Source organism: Myodes glareolus, chromosome X, assembly GCF_982192425.1.
Source record: "Myodes glareolus chromosome X, mMyoGla1.1, whole genome shotgun sequence".
Lineage (NCBI taxonomy): Eukaryota > Metazoa > Chordata > Mammalia > Rodentia > Cricetidae > Myodes > Myodes glareolus.
Window position 1 is genome coordinate 126401592 of NC_142053.1, and position 19266 is coordinate 126420857.

Below are 19266 nucleotides of genomic sequence, written 5' to 3' on the forward strand. Positions count from 1 at the left end.
TAAGTATCTGAAAATATCTCTGAAAACGTAACAGTGGTTTACTCCAAATGGAGAAGTAGAAGGCTAGAGAATAGGGTAGGAGAAAGGCCCTTCAATGTTTATCCTTATACACGTTGACCACTCTATAATTTCATGGAGAGTCAGTCTAAATAAATTATCAGAGATACATGTAAATATGCTTACTTCAAATGTTATTACTAATCATAAAACTTGACAATGGCATAAATGGTCCACATTAAAGGATAAGTTAGGTATACTCATGGAGAGATATTTTTTGATAATATAATTCAGAAAGAACAGTTAATGGAAAGATGGGGATAATAGTAGGAAGTACATCAGAAATTAATGAAAGGAGAAATTAGGTTGACAAAATGAGAAATGGTGGTAAACATTCTGAGACAAGAACTCACTATGTAGGCCAGAATGACTTCAATCTCATTATGTAACCTAGGTAGACCAACCATAAACCTGCAATACTTTATTTTCTGAGAAAATGTAGACTTGGCTGGCCTCAAACTCACAGAGATATGCCTACCTCTACCTTCTAATGCTGAGATTAAAGGCATATGCCCAGAAAAATATTTTTTTTACATTAATTTATTTGGGGAGAGGTCAGAGAACAGCTTGCAGAAGTCAATTTTCTTCTACCATGTGGGCTAGAGATTGAACTCAGATTGTCAGGCTTGGTGGTAGGTGTTTTTACATTCTGAACCATCTTGAAAGTCCAAATTTGCAATCCGTTGATCCTCCTGTCTCTGCGTTTCTTGGGCTAGGGCTGCAGGCTGTGGTACTATGACTGGTATAAATTCTATTATCTTAAGCTTTCGAAGCATCTACCAGGAAAATAAAAGCTATGATGCTGCCTTTAAGGCATAGAGTTGAAAGTAGAGAACAGAGAGAGAACATTGCTGTTCAACCTAAAATCCTCTATATTAATTGTCTGCTACACATACTACCTTTGATTAAAAAGCAAAACAAAAATAAGAGTATGAAGTTTTATTATAAGTAGTATTTCAAACCCCTCTCCCCTAGTACTAAGGATTAAATTCAGGGTTTTACATAATAGGCACTCTACTACTGAGCAATATTCTCAGCTCCTACAATGTTATTTCAATCAGAAAAAGAAAAAAATGAACAGAAAAATAAAACACTAAAAGAAAATGTCAAAATATTAACAGTGGCTGCTTCTGAATGGCAACATCCTGGATGACTACTTCTTCATAATTTCCTTTTAGTATTTTTCACATGTTTAATACACCAGTCAAAAATTTTATCTTCATAAAAGAAACTAAAGGTAGTAACTATAAGAAATAGAGAAAATATGTTTGATTTTTATATATTGCTGATTCACTTATTAAAACACATTCTAAGAATTAGAGAGATCATAAGCTTAGCTATATAAATTGCTGTATTGCTGGGACAATAGCAAACATGACACAGAAGAAGCTTGAAAAATGATTGTATATTGAGATTATTTCTTGCTGATGGAAACTCCATTGCCAGTCTGTGAAAAAATCCTGGACTGACCTCCTGAAGGATAAATGATGGAAAAAGAACCTAGGTATTTTTATGCTACCTAGTCCAAAATCAAGTTGGCTGCGATTGTAAGAACAGCTTAACCAACCTACAGAATTATTAAGTATTCTTTTAGGCCATTAATGTTTGGGTAGTTTCTTAAGCAGCAAAAGCACCATGGGCTGTGGAAGACAATTCAGTGCCTTAAAGCACTTGCCGTATAAGCATGAGAACTGGAGTTTGGCTCCCCAAACCCATATAAAACTGGATGTGGTAATGAGCATCTACAACCCCAGAATGTGTGCAATGAGATGGGAGGCAGAAACAGGAGAAACTCTGAACACAGGGTGTACTGAACAACAAAAGATCCTTCATCAAGAAAGGTGAAAGACAAGGGCCCACGCCTGAGGTTGTTCTCTCAGGTCCACGTAAACACAACTGCATGCACCTATGAATAATCACACACAAGTGAACATGCACATTCAAACACTGCAGACAGAAGCATTCAAATTTTACAAAGCTCCCAAATGCTCTTAGGAGTAAACAGCCTGATCAGTGAGACGAAGAAAATTATTTTATCTCTCAAAATTCTATGTTGATCTCACTGACCTACTTTCCCTCTCTTCCTTCCCTTCCTCAGAGATGACTTCTCAGTAGTTGACAATCTTGAGATTCTTGCAGAGCCCAAGAGTCAACATAATTTTCCTCCTTGGAAACAAAATTACTATGGGGGAATGGGATGATGGTTACCAGAATGTTCTTAGATGCCCAACATAGCTTATTGAAATTTTCCTTGTTTCCTTCATCTCAAGCCATATGATATCATAAAGCAACAGCTATGATTTTCCTAGCTAGATTATATAAACTGTGCTACACAATCATTTTAGCTCTGGCACCAAACATGATACTAAATGGAACAGATGTTTGCTGACTAAGCAAATGAGTGACTGAATAAGACCTTGTTGTACCATTTATCCTTTATTTCAATTAATTTTTTTCACCTGGCCACTCCGACAGAGTCTAAGATACAGATACTAGATCACCTTTAGGACTCCATGGAGCATCATCTGAATTCTTCTTTTTTTTGTGTCGAGATTTCAGAGCAGGGTCATCATCATCAGACTCCAGGGATGGATAGACTGTAGAGAGAGGTGAAGGTGGGAAAAATGAAATCTCATCCAAAAAGGCAAAGACGGAATGATATATACATACTTCAGTCCTTCCTACTCCTCTTCAGCTTTACTCATTTACACATTCCACACTCAACTGCAGAAGGTCCCTAAATATCTCACAGTTTGTGCCTTTTCTATGGTTGTTCCCTTGTTATGAAAGTCCTTCTCCTACATTCACCTTATTCTGATTTATTTGGCCCACATCACTAAGGTGAGTTACTTGGCTCACTTTTTAAAAATTCAGCTCTAGATTTAGCTCTGTAATATGTTTTTCCTTATTCTTGTAATCTGATTCAGGTTCCTCCTTGTCTGTAATACTGGAGATATTACATTGTACTTAGAAACTGACTATTATATTTACAAATGAAACCAGGGATATGTGTTTGATTTTATATTAAAGCAGCCCCATACAATGAAGAGCAGGTATTTACTGTTTGTGAAATAATGAGAAAAATAAACTTAGTTTAACAGGACCAAGATTATTGGAACTGCATGATCTAACTGATACAGTACCCATATACAAGTATCCTATATTACAGAAACAAATACAAATATATAGAGTATCAAAAAATTCATTGGCAATTCCTCATAATCCATAGGCAAGACACAGGATTTAATGGGAATATGATATAGAAAGATCCTATTGATAATTCTGATATTTTAGGCATTCCCAAGCCTAAAAGAGAATTTTAAGAATAACAATCTCCTAGCAATGTTCCTCCTACTTCTCTCCATAGGGCTTATCTATAGAAAATTGAGTCTATTTTTCAGACCTTCCTCTTTCAATAAAGAGGTAAAAACATTGCTTCCTGACTATTTTCTTTCAAAAAAGGAGTATTTAATTGTTCTTAGAAAAGAGTGAGTACTAGTAACATAGCTCCTTCAGGAAAAGCCATCAATATTACTTTATTAAATCTGAAAGTTTTTCTACTTCAAAGAAGTAAGTGTGGCATAGCAAAAAGACTTGGTGTCTTAGGGTCAGAAAACTTTAAGTATTGGATGACACAGTAGTGGCCTAAAAGCAGTTTCAGAATCTTAAACCATGAAAATTGAAATAATAAACAATATCTAACCTTGCCTTGCAAAGTCGTGTTCAAAAGTTGTACTTAAGGGATGATACGTGTGGGCCAGTAAGATGACTCAGCAGGTAAAAATTATTGTTGTACAAGCTTGGTGACTTAGATTTTGTTTCCAGAACCCACATAAAGGTGGAAAGGATGGGCTACATAAAGTTGTCTTCTGACCTCTACACATGCTGTGGCATGTGGACCCACCCACCCATGACAGTATTTTTTTAAATTTAATAAGAAATAGATAATATGTGAAGTAACTTACATAAAGAATTCCACTCTGAGCTTCACATTTTAGTCAACAGGTAATAAGGTATAAATTATAAATTATGCCTTTGCATTGGAAGAAAAATAGGCACATTAAAATATAAGGCTGAAGCCACTTCCTGATTTTAAAACATATTACTAAAATAGTAATTAACTCAGTGTGCAACTGGCATAAAGGCAGGTATGAGAACCATGGACAAATAATATTCTTTTGATTTTTGGGACAAGGTCTCACTCTGCTGCCAAGGCTGGCCTCAAATATCAAGTGCCTCTGCCTCCTGAGTATTGGGATTACAGGTATAAACCACCATAACCAGCTCTCACTAAGATTTTTGTACCTGTTTTTTTATTAATACTTTTAGTTGGCATACAAAATAATGGGTTATGACATTTTATGCATATATCACTGTATATTGCACATGACTCTATCCTCCCTTAGCTGTTCTCAATATCAATAAGCTCTAAAAGACTAAAATAATACAAAACATCTTCTCCAACTACAAAAAGCAAAAAATCAATAACAGAAAGATAAATGGAAAATTCAAAACTAGGTAGAAGTTATACATACTCAAAAAGAATCAAAGAAATAGTCACGTGTGATTTCAAAGACTTTGATAAAGGGTCAGTAAGAAGGTTCAGTGGGTAAAAATGTCTACCACCAAGTCTGAAGACATGAGATCAACTCCCAAGATTGTGGAAGGAGAAAACTGACTCCTACAAGTTGTTCACTAACCTCTACACATATATAATGCCCAATAAATAAAAAGGGAAATTTTTTAAAACTTTGATATGAATTGAAACAAAAATAGAATATACAAAACCTTTAAAAGGCACAGCAAGAAGAGTGCACAGATAGCAATTTAAATCTGCAAATGCCTACATATAAAAAGATCCTAAATCAATAGCCCACCTTCATACAAAAAGAATTATTATCTGCCCCTGCCACCATCTCCACACCCACAGCCACAGTTTACAGAAGAGCCTTGCCTGGTGATTACATTCCCCAAGTCCCATTCATCTCTTTGCACAGGCTTAGTTCCAGACCTGTGACTGGTTAGTCCTTCCCCTGTATGCTCATCTGCCTCCCCACTCCCATCTCCACAACCACAGGCCTAACTCAAAACCACAGCTCCAATACTGGCTTTGCCTGGCCTAGGTCCAATCCAGCAGTTCACACATACATACATCAGTTTTACCTAGCTCCTACACTGATCAAATCTAAGGAAAGCTAAAAATTTCACATTGGATACACAAGCAAAGAAGTCCACATGTCCAGGTCACATTGAAAAACTATATGAACGACCAAAACAGTATGTGTCCCAGTAAACCCACCAGTCTTACAGAAATGTTCTCTAATGCGAATAATCTAGGTGAACCCAGGGCACAGAGTTAAAAGAATAACATCTTTAAGAAATTCAAGAAGTTTAAAAGAAGACACAAAACACCTCATTGAAATTTAAAAGGATAACAACACATGCTTGAGTGATGTTCAACAAAACCAAATAGAAAATTGAACAAAATGATGAAGACAATTCAGGACTTCAAATCCCAATTGAGTAATAAGATAGAAATATTGGAGCAATCTAAAGCTGAAATGAAGATGGAATTGAAAAAATGACTTGACCCTCACTACCCACCCCCTCAACCACTCTTCCTAGTCTACCTCCATTCCTTTGTGACTTTCTACTAGAGACACCAAAGACACACTTGACTGGGACCCATGCAGACTACCAGCAGACTACTCCTTCCCCTATTCCATCTGTTCCCTCTCCAGTGCTTAGCCCCTCCTTTCATTTCATCTCTACTCCTTTCAGACTTGTGGCCATCTGTGGCCAGATCCAGGGTACCCTTAGTTCTGCCTCTGCCACCTTTTGTGAAGCCAGACCCCAAGTCCTAATTTCCAGAGTCAGTCCCATTCCCTGCCTGTAAAACTCAACTCTAAAATGGATTAAGGACCTAAGCCACAGGTCACAATTCCTCAGTGGAAAAACTGAAAGCCAGAAGAGCCTGGAGCAATGCACTTCAAGTTCTAAAGGACCACAACTGACAACCTAGACTGCTGTATCCAGGACACTATCTGTCATAGTTGAAGGAGAATGAAAAACATACCATGATACAGACTAAAATAATCTTTTGCTTATACATTATGGCTTCCAATTATGTGCTTATATGAGAATTGGTGTATTGGTGTGTGTGTGTGTGTGTGTGTGTGTGTGTGTGGTTTGGTTTTTTTTGAGTCAGGGTTTCTCTGTAGCTTTGGAGCCTGTCCTGGAACTGGCTTTGTAGATGACGCGGGTCTTGAACTCACAAGATCCGCCTGTCTCTGTCCCCCTAGTGCTGATATTAAAGGCCTGTGCCACCAACCCCTGGCATATTCTTTTTTCTTTTGCTTGCCTGCTTGTTTGTTTTCTAAGGAGATAAAAAGAAGAGAATGAAGTTGAGTGAGTAGCGGGGTGGAGAGGATCTGGAGGAAGGGAAATCATGATCAGAATACTTCTCTAAAATAGACTACATCCTAGGACACAAAACAAATCTTTACAAATTCAGAAAGACTCCATATATCCTATCTTACTGTAAGATAATAAAACATATAGTCAAAGAAAACAAATCTCTAGTTAGTATACAAACTCATGGAGATAAGGAGATGAAACAACTCATTACTGAATGGCAAATGGGTTAAAGAAGTCAAGAAAAAAAAAAGAAAAAATCCTAGAACTTAATTAAAATGAAAATAGTACAATAAAATCTCCAGAGGGAAATTTACGACTTTAAGTGCCTACATTTAAAAATCAGAAAGAACCTGGAGTTCTCAGTGGTTAAGAGCACTGGCTGATTTTCTAGAGGTCATGAGTTCAATTCCCAGCAACTAAATGGTGGCTCACAACTATCTCTAGTGGGATCTTCTGCCCTCTTCTGGCAGAAAGGTATATATGCGTAAAATAAATAAATCTCAAAAAAAAAAAATCAGAAAGACCCATGTTAGCACTGGGGAGTCAGAAACAGGCAGCTCTCTCTAAGTTCTAGGCCAGCCATATCTCCATGGCATGCTCCAAACCGGCCAAGGCTACACAGTAAGACCCTGTGTCAAAAACAAACTTAAATTAGAAAGAGCACAAATATATGACTTAAATATACAACTCAAGAATTTGGAAATTAAAAACAAAGTAAATTCAAACCCAGTATATGGAAAGAAATAACAAAAAAACACAGCAGAAACTAGTAAAACATAAAAAAAGAAATATATAAAGAACTAAAAAAATCTGTTTCTATAAGAAGAGGAACAAAAACTGACACTCTTGGCCCGACTAAACCAAAGAAAGAAATAGTAACCCAAATTAACAGAATTAGAAATGAACAGGGAACCATTTATAAAAGACATATGGAAATTAAGACTATTATAATGGAATATTTTAAAAATCTGTAGTTCATTAACTTCAAAAATCTAAAAGAAATGGACGAATCTCTCAGAAACTACCAAAGTTAAATTAAGAAGTGGTCAATAACCTAAACAGAACTATAGCATAAAAAATTGAAAACAGTAATAAAAATCATTCTAACTATAAAAGCCCACATCCAGATATATTCACAGCATATTTCTAACAGATCTGCAAAGAGCTACAGCCAATCCTTATTATTCAAAAGGTAGACATAGAATACTTCTAAACTCCTTCTTTAAAGCCAGTATTACTCTAATATGATACCAGGTAAACAAAAAAGAAAATGGCAGGCCAATATCTCTGGATGAACAAAAGATTCAAACATCATCAATAAGATACTTAAAAACCAATACAAAAGTTGATCAAAAAGATTATCCACCTAGACCAAGATGGCTTTATCACAGAGATGCAGGGATGATTCAAAATAAACAAGTCAATAAATGTAATAAGCTACATAATGGACTTAAAAGACAAAACTCACATGATCACCTCAATAGTTTGCATAAAAAACCTTTGATAAAATCCAGCGTGTCTTCTTGATAAAAGCCCTAGACAGAGTAGAATTAGAAGAAATGTATTTCAAAACAAGGCTATATGTGACACATACCCAACATAAGAGAAAATTTTGAAGCAATCCCATTAAATTTAGGAATGGGAAGGGTCTGTACACTATCCCATTCCTTTTCAATATAGTGCTAGAAACACTAGCTGAACAATAATGTAAAAGTAGGAAATTAAAGAGATATAAATAGGAAAAGTTGTCTCTGTCCCTATTTGCAGATAAAATATACATGAGATTCCAAAATGTGACCAGAAAACTTATAGAAATGATCAACAATTTCATCAAAGTGGCAGGATTCAAAGTCAACTACAAAAATCAGTACCTATACACCAACAACAAACAGAGAAAGAGATTATGGGTACATTCCCATCCACAATAGCCTCAAAAAATCTAGAACTAAAACCTAGAGGTAAAAGACTTCTACAATGAAAATTTTTTAAGTCTCCAAAGAGATTGAGAATGATAATATAAAATGGAAAGACATCAAATGCTCATGGATTGACAGAATTAATGACCAGTCTACCAAAAATTGTTAACAGATTCAATACAATCATAATCGAAAGTCCTCTCATTTTTCACAAAATAAAATTCATGTGGAACCACAAAAGACCCCAGAGAGCCAAACAAATTATTAGTTAAAAAGAACAAAGCTAGAGGGGTTACCCTTCCAGATTTCAAAATTGTTACAGTGCCAGTATAATAAAAACAGAAGGGCATTGGCAAAAATAAGCAAAAAATAAACAAAAAAAATCCAATCAGACATGTAGATCAGTGGAACAAAATAGAAGGTATAAACATGAACACATGTAACAATGGCTGGTTAATATTTAACAAAGATGGCAAAAACATAAACTGGAGAAAAGATAGCATCTACAACAAATGATGGGGAAATTTGATGTCTACAGGTAGAAGAATTAAAACAAACCTGTATTTATCACTTTGCATAAAAGCTAACTCAAAGACCAAAATGTGAAACTTGAAACACAGAAAAGTGCTAGAAAAAAATATAGGCAAGATCCTACAAGATAAAGGCATAGGAAAAGTCTTTCTAATTAGGACCATTTGTCTAAGAAAACCAACAATTGACAAGTGGGACCTCATAAAACTAAAAAGCTTCTGTACAGCTAAAGAAACAATTGAGTAAAAGGAAGCCCACAGAGCAGGAGAGAAATTGCCAGCTACACATCTGACAAAGGATTAATAACCATGATTTTATAAAACACTCAGAAAATAAAAGTAAACAAAATGACCCACTCAAAAAACATGGGTTATATAGATCTGAACAGAGTTCTCAAGGGGAGAAATAATAGTAGCTAAGAAGTATCTTTAAAAATGTTCATCATCCTTAGCAATTAGGGAAATGAAGTCAAAACTACTTTGAGATTTCAGCTTAACCTAGTCAGAATGCCTAAGATGAAGAAAACAGCTCAAAACAAGTACTGGAGGAAACATAGGGAAAGGCAAACTCTCAGTCACTATTTATTGGTGTGACTGTAAACTCAAGGAGCCACTCTAGATATTAGTGTGGGGAACTCTAAATAGAGATCCGCCTGCCCCTGTCTCCCAAGTGCTGGGATTAAAGGCGTGAGCCACCACAGCCCTAGTGTGGGGAACTCTTAAAGACCTAAGAAATAAATACACTACACGATCTATCAAAAATCAGTCTTTGTATATGCCCAAAGAACTCAACATATTTCGCTACAGATACTTGTTCAGCCACATTTGTTGTCATTGTAATCACAATAGCCAAGATATGGAAACAACCTAATTGTCTTTCAACTGATGAAAAGATAATGAAAATGTGGTATATATGCACCTTGAAATACAGTTTAGCTGCAAAAAACCCCACAAAATAATGACAATGGCAGACAAACGATACAATTTGTAGTAATCCAGACCGAGAAATACAAATGCCAAGTGTTCTCTCTCATCTGCAGCTCTTAGCCCCAAATTTTTAATTGTGAGTATATGACCTGGAATAACCACAGAAACCATTAAAGTAAAAAGAAACCATGGGGTGAGCAGAGAAGGGCTAGAGAAATGATTGGCAAGATACAGGTAATATTAAGGGAGAAATGGGAAAACAGGGGAGGGTCTTAAATGAGAGGAGAATGTCAATACAGAAAAAGAAGGGAGGGAAATAATCCTAGTTGAAAACCATTCTTTTTTATTTGCCTAAAATTATATGTAATACATTTAAATGCATATGCACACATAGATATATAGCTTAAATGCAGTTACATGGGGTTTTTTTGCAGTCAAAATATTTCCCGGAACAATGATAGACTAACAAAAATTCCAGTAGCAGTACACAAAACTCTTCAAACATTGCAGCACATTGCTGTTGTCCTTTGTTGCCTCCCAGAGGCTGAAGGCTAAGACCCTATTGCAGAAAATATCATGCACCTCAGACTCAGAATCCAAGCTGGATGTGACCTAAAAGCCTCCTCCCTGAGGACTAACTTTCATGGTTCCAGAAGTTGGCATGCAAACTGCCAAGGAAGGAAAGCAACAAATAGTCCCCAGATGTGATTCATAAACTAAAGACCAACATGGCAAGATATCCCCCAAGTGTGCAATAATGTCTTGATGATAAGCAAACAACTGTCTAAATGAACTTAAGGCACATTCAAGAGGAGGAAAATTGTGCCTGATAATAGAAACCTAGCCAACTACCCATGACAACAGAAACCATAAATCCTACAAGAAAATGTACTACTACCACTTACCTAAACTGGAATATTTCCTACCTACATTCTAAATACTTATTCTTATACTCACAAGTAAGTGTAGTTTTCACTCCTCATCTAAGAAGATTCCTATCCCAACAGATGAAGATCATTATAGAAAACCACAACTGGTCAATTGACTGTGGTGTGCCCAAATCCAATGGATACATCTACAACACAACTTCTGCACCTAAATCTTAGGGAACACCACAAAAGAAAGGGTAAAAGACTGTAAAAATCGGGACCAGGAAATCTGCCCTGAGATTGCATTTCCTTGAAATGAAATGTAATAGTAGGTCTGCCTAAATAATATCTGAACCCCCCTCCTACACACACAGACATGGGATGGGGGGAAGCAAGAGTGAGAAGAAAGGGTGGAGGGAAAGAGGAGGGAAGGAGGGAAGCGGGGGGAAGAAAGAATAACAAGAATGCCACTACTAATGAACATTGTACTGGAAGTTCTAGTTACAGTAATTGGGATTGGGGGAGAAGAGGGAGGAGGTTGTGGAGTAGTAGCAGTAATCATAGTGGTCATGGAGATAGGTTCAAATCAGTTGTAGACAGAGACATGGTCAACAGTATGGATGCAGAGAATCAAGATAAAGAAGCTACAGTAGACCATGTGAGATAAATCATGGTGATGGAATTTCTTTTTTTTTTTTTTTAAATTTATTTATTTATTATGTATTCTGCCTACATATATCCTATAGGCCAATAGAGGGCACCAGATCTCATAACAGATGGTTGTGAGCCATCATGTGGTTGCTGGGAATTGAACTCAGGACCTCTGGAAGAACAGGCTTAACCCCTTAACCTCTGAGCCACCTCTCCAGCCCGGTGATGGAATTTCTTAAAATGATTCAGAGAAATTTTCATATACTGCTGTGATCTGAATGAGAAATAACCCCATAGGTTCATGTGTTTGACTATTTGGTCTGATGGCACTGGTTTGAAAGGTTGTGGCACCTTTAGGAAGTAGAGCCTTGCTGGAAGAAGTGTGTCACTGGAAGAGGAATTTGAATTTCTATTGCTTGGGCCCGATTCCTTATCTTTATCTGCTTCCTGACTGAGGATGTTCTGTGACAAGCTGCTTCAAACTCTATTACAGAGCTACAGTATTGAAAACAGCTTGGTATTGGCATAAAAACAGAGAAGTCGACCTATGGAATCGAATAGAAGACCCGGATATTTACCCACAAACCTATGAACACCTGATTTTCGACAAGGGAGCTAAAAGTATACAATGGAAAAAAGAAACCATCTTCAACAAATGGTGCTGGCATAACTGGATGTCAACCTGTAGAAGAATGAAAGTAGATACATATCTATCAAAATGCACAAAACTCAAGTCCAAATGGATTAAAGACCTCAATATTAATCTGACCACATTGAACCTGATAGAAGAGAAAGTGGGAAGTAGTCTACAAGACATGGGCACAGGAGACCACTTCCTAGGTAGAACCCTAGCAGCACAGACAATAAGAGAAACAATGAATAAATGGGACCTCCTGAAACTGAGAAGCTTCTCTAAAGCAAAGGACACTTTCATTAAGACAAAAAGGCTCCCTTCTGACTGGGAGAAGATCTTAGCCAACTCCTAATCAGACAAAGGTCTGATCTCCAAAATATACAAAGAACTCAAGAAACTAGACACTAAAACTCTAATTAACCCAATTAAAAAATGGGGTACTGAACTGAACAGAGAATTCTCAACAGAAGAACTTCGAATGGCCAAAAGACACTTAAGGTCATGCTCAACTTCCTTAGTGATCAGGGAAATGCAAATCAAAACCACTTTGAGATACCATCTTACACCTGTCAGAATAGCTAAACTCAAAAACACCAATGATAACCTATGCTGGAGAGGATGTGGAGTGAGGGGAACATTCATCCATTGTTGGTGGGAATGCAACCTTGTGCAGCCACTTTGGAAATCAGTGTGGCAGTTTCTCAGGAAACTGGGAGTCAACCTACCTCAGGACCCAGCAATTCCACTCTTGGGAATATACCCAAGAGATGCCCTATCATACTACAAAAGCATTTGTTCAACTATGTTCATAGCAGCACTATTTGTAATAGCCAGAACCTGGAAACAACCTAGGTGCCCCTCAAAAGAAGAATGGTTAAAGAAGGTATGGAATATATACACATTAGAGTTTTACTTTGCGATTAAAAACAATGACATCTTGAATTTTGCATGCAAATGGATGGAAATAAAAAACGCTTTACTGAGTGAGGTAACCCAGACCCAAAAAGAGGAATATGGTATGTACTCACTCATAAGTGGATTCTAGCCATACTTAAAGGTCTTTGAGCCTTTAATTCATGATCCCAGAGAAGCTAAATAAGAAGGTGAACTCAAAGAAAATTATATAGTTATTCTCCTGTATATTGGAAGTAGACAAGATTGTCAGGCAAAAGTTGGGTGTACGGGGGTGGGGGTGGGGTGGGTGTAAGGGGAGATGGGTAGAAAGAAGGGAGTAGGGGAGGATTCAGGAAAGCTTGGGGGAATGGGATGGGTGGGATGGAGGAAGGATGGATATGGGAGCAGGGAAGTAAATATCTTAATTAAGGGAGCCATTTTAGGGTTTGCTAGAGACTTCTCTCTAGAGGGGTTCCCAGGTCCAAGGAGAGGTCCCCAGGCTGTTCCTTGGGCAGCAGAGGAGAGGGTGCCTGAACTGGCCTTGTCCCATAGCCACACTGATGAATATCTTGCATATCACCATAGAACCTTTATCTGGCAATGGATGGAGATAGAGACAGAGACATTGGAGCACTGGACTTAGCTCCCAAGGTCCAAATGAGGAGCAGAAGGAGGGAGACCATGAGCAAGGACGTCAGGATCACGAGGGGTGTGTCTACCCACTGAGATGGTGGGACTGATCTAATGGGAGCTCACCAAGGCCAGCTGGACTGGGAGTGATGGAGCATGTGATCAAAATGGACACTCTGAACATGGCTGGCAATGAAGGCTCTGAGAAGTCAAGGACAATGGCACTGGATTTTTATTCTACTGCATGGACTGACTTTGTGGGAGCCTGGTTTGCTTGGATGGTCACCTTTGTAGACCTGTATGAAGGGGGGAGGACCTTGGACTTCCCACGGGGCAGGGAACCCTGATGCTCTTAAGACTAGAGAAGAAGAGGGAGGGTGAGTGGGGGGGAGTGGGAGGGAAACGGGAGGAGGAGGAGGAGAAGAGGTGGAAATTTTTAATAAATAAATAAATTTAAAAAATCAGTAGCCCTACTATACACAAATGACAAAAGGGCCAAGCAAGAAATCAGAGAAACATCACCTTCCACAATAGCCATAAATAACATAAAATATCTTGGGGTAATGCAAAACAAAGAAGTGAAAGACCTGTATGAAAAGAACTTTAAGTTTTTGAAGAAAGAAATTGAAGAAGATATCAGAAAATGGAAAGATCTCTGATGTGGGATTCCTCTCTGTATGCTGTGAATACGATTGGTTAATAAATAACGAATCTGTCTTGGCCTATGATAGGACAGAATAGAGTCAGGTGGGGAAAACTAAACTGAATGCTGGGAGAAAGAAGGCAGAGTCAGGACACTATGTAGCCGCCTTTGGGAACAGAGGCAGGATGGAAACTTGCCTGTAAGCCACAGCCACATGGCGATACACAGATTAATAGAAATGGGTTAAATTAAGATGTAAGTTAATTGGTGAGTTAGCCAATAAGAAGCTAAAGCGAATGGGCCAAGCAGTGATTTAATTAATACAGTTTCTGTGTGGTTATTTCAGGGCTGAGCAGCCAGGAACAAACAAGCGGCCCCCTACTACAGATCTCCCATGCTCTTGGATAGGTAGGATCAATATATTAAAAATGGCAATCTTACCAAAAGCAATCTATAGATTAGATGCAATCCCCATCAAAATCCCAATTTTTCATAGACTTAGAAAAAAAATACTCAACTTCATATGAAAAAAAAACCAAAAAAACCAGGGGAGCCCAACAGCTCTGTACAAGAAAGGAACCAATGGAGGCATCATCATACCTGACTTCATGCTCTAAAATAGAGTTATAGTAATGAAAACTGCTTGGTATTCGCATAAAAACAGACAGGTGGATCAATGGAATCTATCAAACATCCTGATATTAACCCACACACACATGAACACCTGATTTTTGACAAAGAAAATAAAATTATAAAATGGAAAAAAAGAAAGCATCTTCAATATACGGTACTAGCATAACTGGATGTCAACATGTAGAAGAATGCAAATAGATTCATATCTATCCCCATGCACAAAACTCAAGTCCAAATGGATCAAAGACCTCAACATAAATCCAGCCACACTGAACCTCACTGAACAGAAAGTGGTAAGTAAGTAGCCTTGAACACATGGGCACAGGAGACCTCTTCCTAAATATAACATCAGTAGCACAGACACTGAGAGCAACAATTAATAAATGGGATCCCCTGAAACTGAGAAGCTTTTGTAAGGCAAAGAACACAGTCACTGAGACAAAACGGCAGCCTAGAGAAGGGAAAAGATCTTAACTAACCCCACATCAGACAGAGGGCTAATCTCCAATATACATAAAGAACTCAAGAAACTAGATATCAAAATACCAAATAATTCAATTAAAAATGAAGTACAGATCTAAACAGAGAATTCTCAACAAAAGAATCTCAAATGGCCAAAAGACACTTGTGCAATTGCTTAACATCCTTAGCCATCAGGAAAATGCAAACCAAAATGACTCTACACCAGTCAGAATGGCTAAGATAAAAAAGACTGAGGATAGTTTATGCTGTAGAGGATGTGGAGAAAGGGGAATACCCTTCCACTGTTGTACAGACACTTTGGAAATCAGTATGGCGGTTTCTCAGAAAGTTGGAATCAATCTACCTCAAGACCCAGCAATACCACTTTTGGGCATATACCCAAAGGATGCAGACCCAGACAACAAGGACATTTGCACATCTATGTTCATAGCAGCATTATTCCTAATAGCCAGAACCTGGAACCTAGATACCCCTCAACCAAAGAATGGATAAAGAAAATGTGGTACATTTACACAGTGGAGTTCTATTCAGTGGTAAAAACCAGTATCTTGAAATCTGCATGCAAATGTATGATACTAGAAAAAACCATTCTGGGTGAGGTAACCCAAACCCAGAAAGACAAACATGGTATGCCCTCACTCACTCGTAAGTGGATATTAGATGTAAAGCAAAAGATAACTAGCCTATACTTCATACTTCTAGAAGCTGGGGAACAAGGAGAACATGAAGAGAGACATATACGAATTCCCTGTGGAAAGCGAAATAGACAAGATCTGAGAAAATTGGGAGCCTGGGGGGGCAGAAGGGGTAGGAGAATATGAGGAAACTGGATGGTTGAGATGGGGGAAAGACAAAGAGGCACAGCAAGGAAAGAGTTATATTGATTGTGGGTGCCATTATGGGGCTAGTGTAAAACCTGGCAGGAAATTCCCAGGAATCCTACAAGGATGACCCTAAGTAAGACCCTAAGCAATAGTAGTGAAGGTCCCTGAATTAGCTTTGCCCTGTAGTCAGATTGATTACTACCTTAATTGCCACCAAAGAACCTTCATCTAGCAACTGATAGAAGTAGATGCAGAGACCCACAGCTAAGCACTGGGCTGAGCTTTCGGAGACCAGTCCAAGAAAGGAAGGAGTGATAATATGAGCAAAGAGGTCAACACCACGTTGGGGATACCCATAAGAACAACTGACCTGAGGTAGTGGGAAAACAATGATCTGGACTGACAGCGGGAGACCCTGCATAGGACCAAATTAGGCCCTCTGAATGTAGGTAACAGATGTGTAGTTGGGGCAGTCTTTGCAGCCACTGGCAATGGGATCAGAATTTATCCCTTCTGCTTGAACTGGTTTTTTGGAGCCTATTCTTTTTGGAGGGATACCTTGCTTAGCCTAAATTATAGAAGGTAGGGCCTTGGTTCTGCCTCAATGGGATGTGCCAGACTTTGTTGACTCCCCATGGGAAGTGTTACCCTCTCTGAGGAGTGGATGGGGAGGGGGATGGGGGAAAGGTGGAGGAGGGGAGGGAATGGGTTTAGCATAGGTATGTAAATTGAGAAAAGATCGTTTAAAAAATAAATTAATAAAAAATAAATGGGAAAGTCAAGGTATATTTATTTTCAGATGATACGGTTCTACATGTTAAAGACCTTAAAGATGCCACCAGAAACCCCCTACAGATGATAAATATGTTCAGCAAAGTAGCAAGACATAAAAATTAACACATAAAAATTGGTAGTCTTCCTATATACAAATGCAAACATACTGAGAAAGAATTCAGAGAAAATAGTACTTCTCATGATTGCCTCAAAAAAACAGCTTGGAACAAATCAACTAAAGAAATGAAATCTTGTACAATGAAAATGTTAAGACACTGAAAAGAAAAACTGAAAAGGACACCAGAAGATGCAAATGTTTTCCACACTCATGGATTGGCAGAAAATTGTGCAAACGGTCATCCTGTCAAAAAGCAAGCTTGGCACGGGGGTGGGGGGGTGGGGGGTGAGGGGCTGGAGAGATGGCTCAGAGTTTAAGAGCACTGGCTGCTCTTCCAGGGGTCCTGAGTTCAATTCCCAGCAACCACATGGTGGCTCACAACCATCTATAATACTGTCTGAAGCCCTCTTCTGGCCTGCAGGCATATGTGCAGACAGAGCACTTGTCCCTAAAAAATATATAAATAAATATTTTTTTTTAAAAAAAATTCAAGCTACTGATTCAACACAATCCTCATTCAAATTCCAATACAATTCTTCACAAAAATTGAAAAAAAAATCTTAAATTTTATAAGGAAACAAAAGTCCCAGGATAACCAAAAAGTTCTGAATAACAACAGCAAAACGGCTAGAGATATTACCACCCCAGATTTCAAATCATGTTGCAGAGCTATAGCAATGAAAACAGCATGGTACTGACATGAAAAACGAATTTGTTGATCAACAAAATACAATTTTGGACTCATAAACAAACCTGAGTTCTGACAAAGAATCCAATAGTACTCAGAAAAGCCAGAAGTCCAACTAGATAGCTACATGTAGAAGAATGAAATTTGAGTTTCATCTTTCACCCTGAACAAAAGTCAACTCCAAATGGACCTACAACCTTAACATAAGACCTGATACCTTGACACTGACAGAGTAGGGAGTATGTTTGAACTCACTGGTATAGGAAAGGACTTTGTGAACAAGACCATGATAGCACAGGCATTAAGACCAAAAATTAATAAGTGGGACAAAACTAAACTTTTTGAACAGCAAAGGATACAATCAAGTGAAGAGGCAGCCTACAGATTGGAAAGAAATCTTATCAGAGTTATATCTATGGAAGTTTGAAAGAGAATATCCTATATTTACACATGTTTGACTATTCCCCAACTGGTAGAGTGTTGGGAAAGATTAGGAGGTGTGGCTTTGTTAGGGGAGGTATATCATGGAGGTGGGCTTTGAGGTTTCAACAGATTCATGCCATGACTAGTGCACTCTCTGCCTCCTGCTTGCAGTTTTAGATGTGGGCTCCCAGCTGTTGGGAGCATCAAGGACACTAACCCCTTGGAATCTAAACCCAATTAAACATTCTCTTTGTAATTTGCATTGGTCATGGTGCTTTATCACAGCAATAGAAAAGTAATTAACACAACATCGAATAGAGGGTTAGTATTTAGAACATATAAAAACAAAAAAACATGAAAACAAACAACTCAATTAGAAATGTAAATGGCTGAAAACTTTAAAATGTTAAACATCTTTAGCCATTAGACAAATGCAAATTAAAACTGCTCTTCCAATGGAGAGATGGCTCAAGGATTAAGAGTACTGGCTGTTCTTCCAGAGGATCTGGGTTCAATTTCCCAGTACCCACATGGCAGCTCACAACCATCTGTTCCAGGGGATCCAATGCACTCTTCTGACTTCTGTAGGCACCATTCACACATACATGGTGAATAGGATAGACATACATGCAGGCAAAACACCCATCCACATCACACAAAAGAAATATTTATAATAAAAACAAAACAAAACTTAGGCCAGGTGGCAGTGGTGCATGCCTTTAATTCCAGCATTTGGCAGAGACAGGTAAATTTCTGTGAGTTCGAAGTCAGCCTGGTCTAAGTTCCAGAACATCGAGGGCTACATAAGGAAATCCTGTCTCGAAGAACAAAGAAACAAACAAAAAATCACAAATGCTGGTGTAGCTGTGGGAAAAAGTAACACTTATTTAATGCTGTTAGGAATGTAAACTGATAAAGCCATCATAGTCCCTAAGTGATTAAAAAAAGAGCCTTATAACTATGGCCCTGGGCTTAGGTATTAGGTAGTAAATGAGATGACCAGAAGGCAAGAAAGATGGCCTAGTTGTAAAGTACTTGCTATGCAAGCATGAGAACTTGAGTTCAACTCCTTGCTCAACAAAAAGCCAGCTAGGTACAATGACATGTGTCTGTAATCCCAGTCCTGGAGAGGCAATGACACAAAGACCTTTGGGT

At 38.1% G+C, this 19266-nt stretch overlaps 1 protein-coding gene across 5 annotated transcripts in view; it reads right to left on the minus strand.

The window, feature by feature from the left end:
* Window positions 1–19266, minus strand: part of Phf8 (PHD finger protein 8) — a 93908-nt gene that overhangs the window by 18707 nt on the left and 55935 nt on the right. For all 5 annotated transcript variants that reach the window (XM_087902907.1, XM_087902908.1, XM_087902906.1 and 2 more), the window contains one exon: window positions 2559–2654. In XM_087902907.1, the coding sequence (XP_087759033.1) occupies window positions 2559–2654 (96 nt within the window). The remainder of the gene's footprint in view (window positions 1–2558; window positions 2655–19266) is intronic.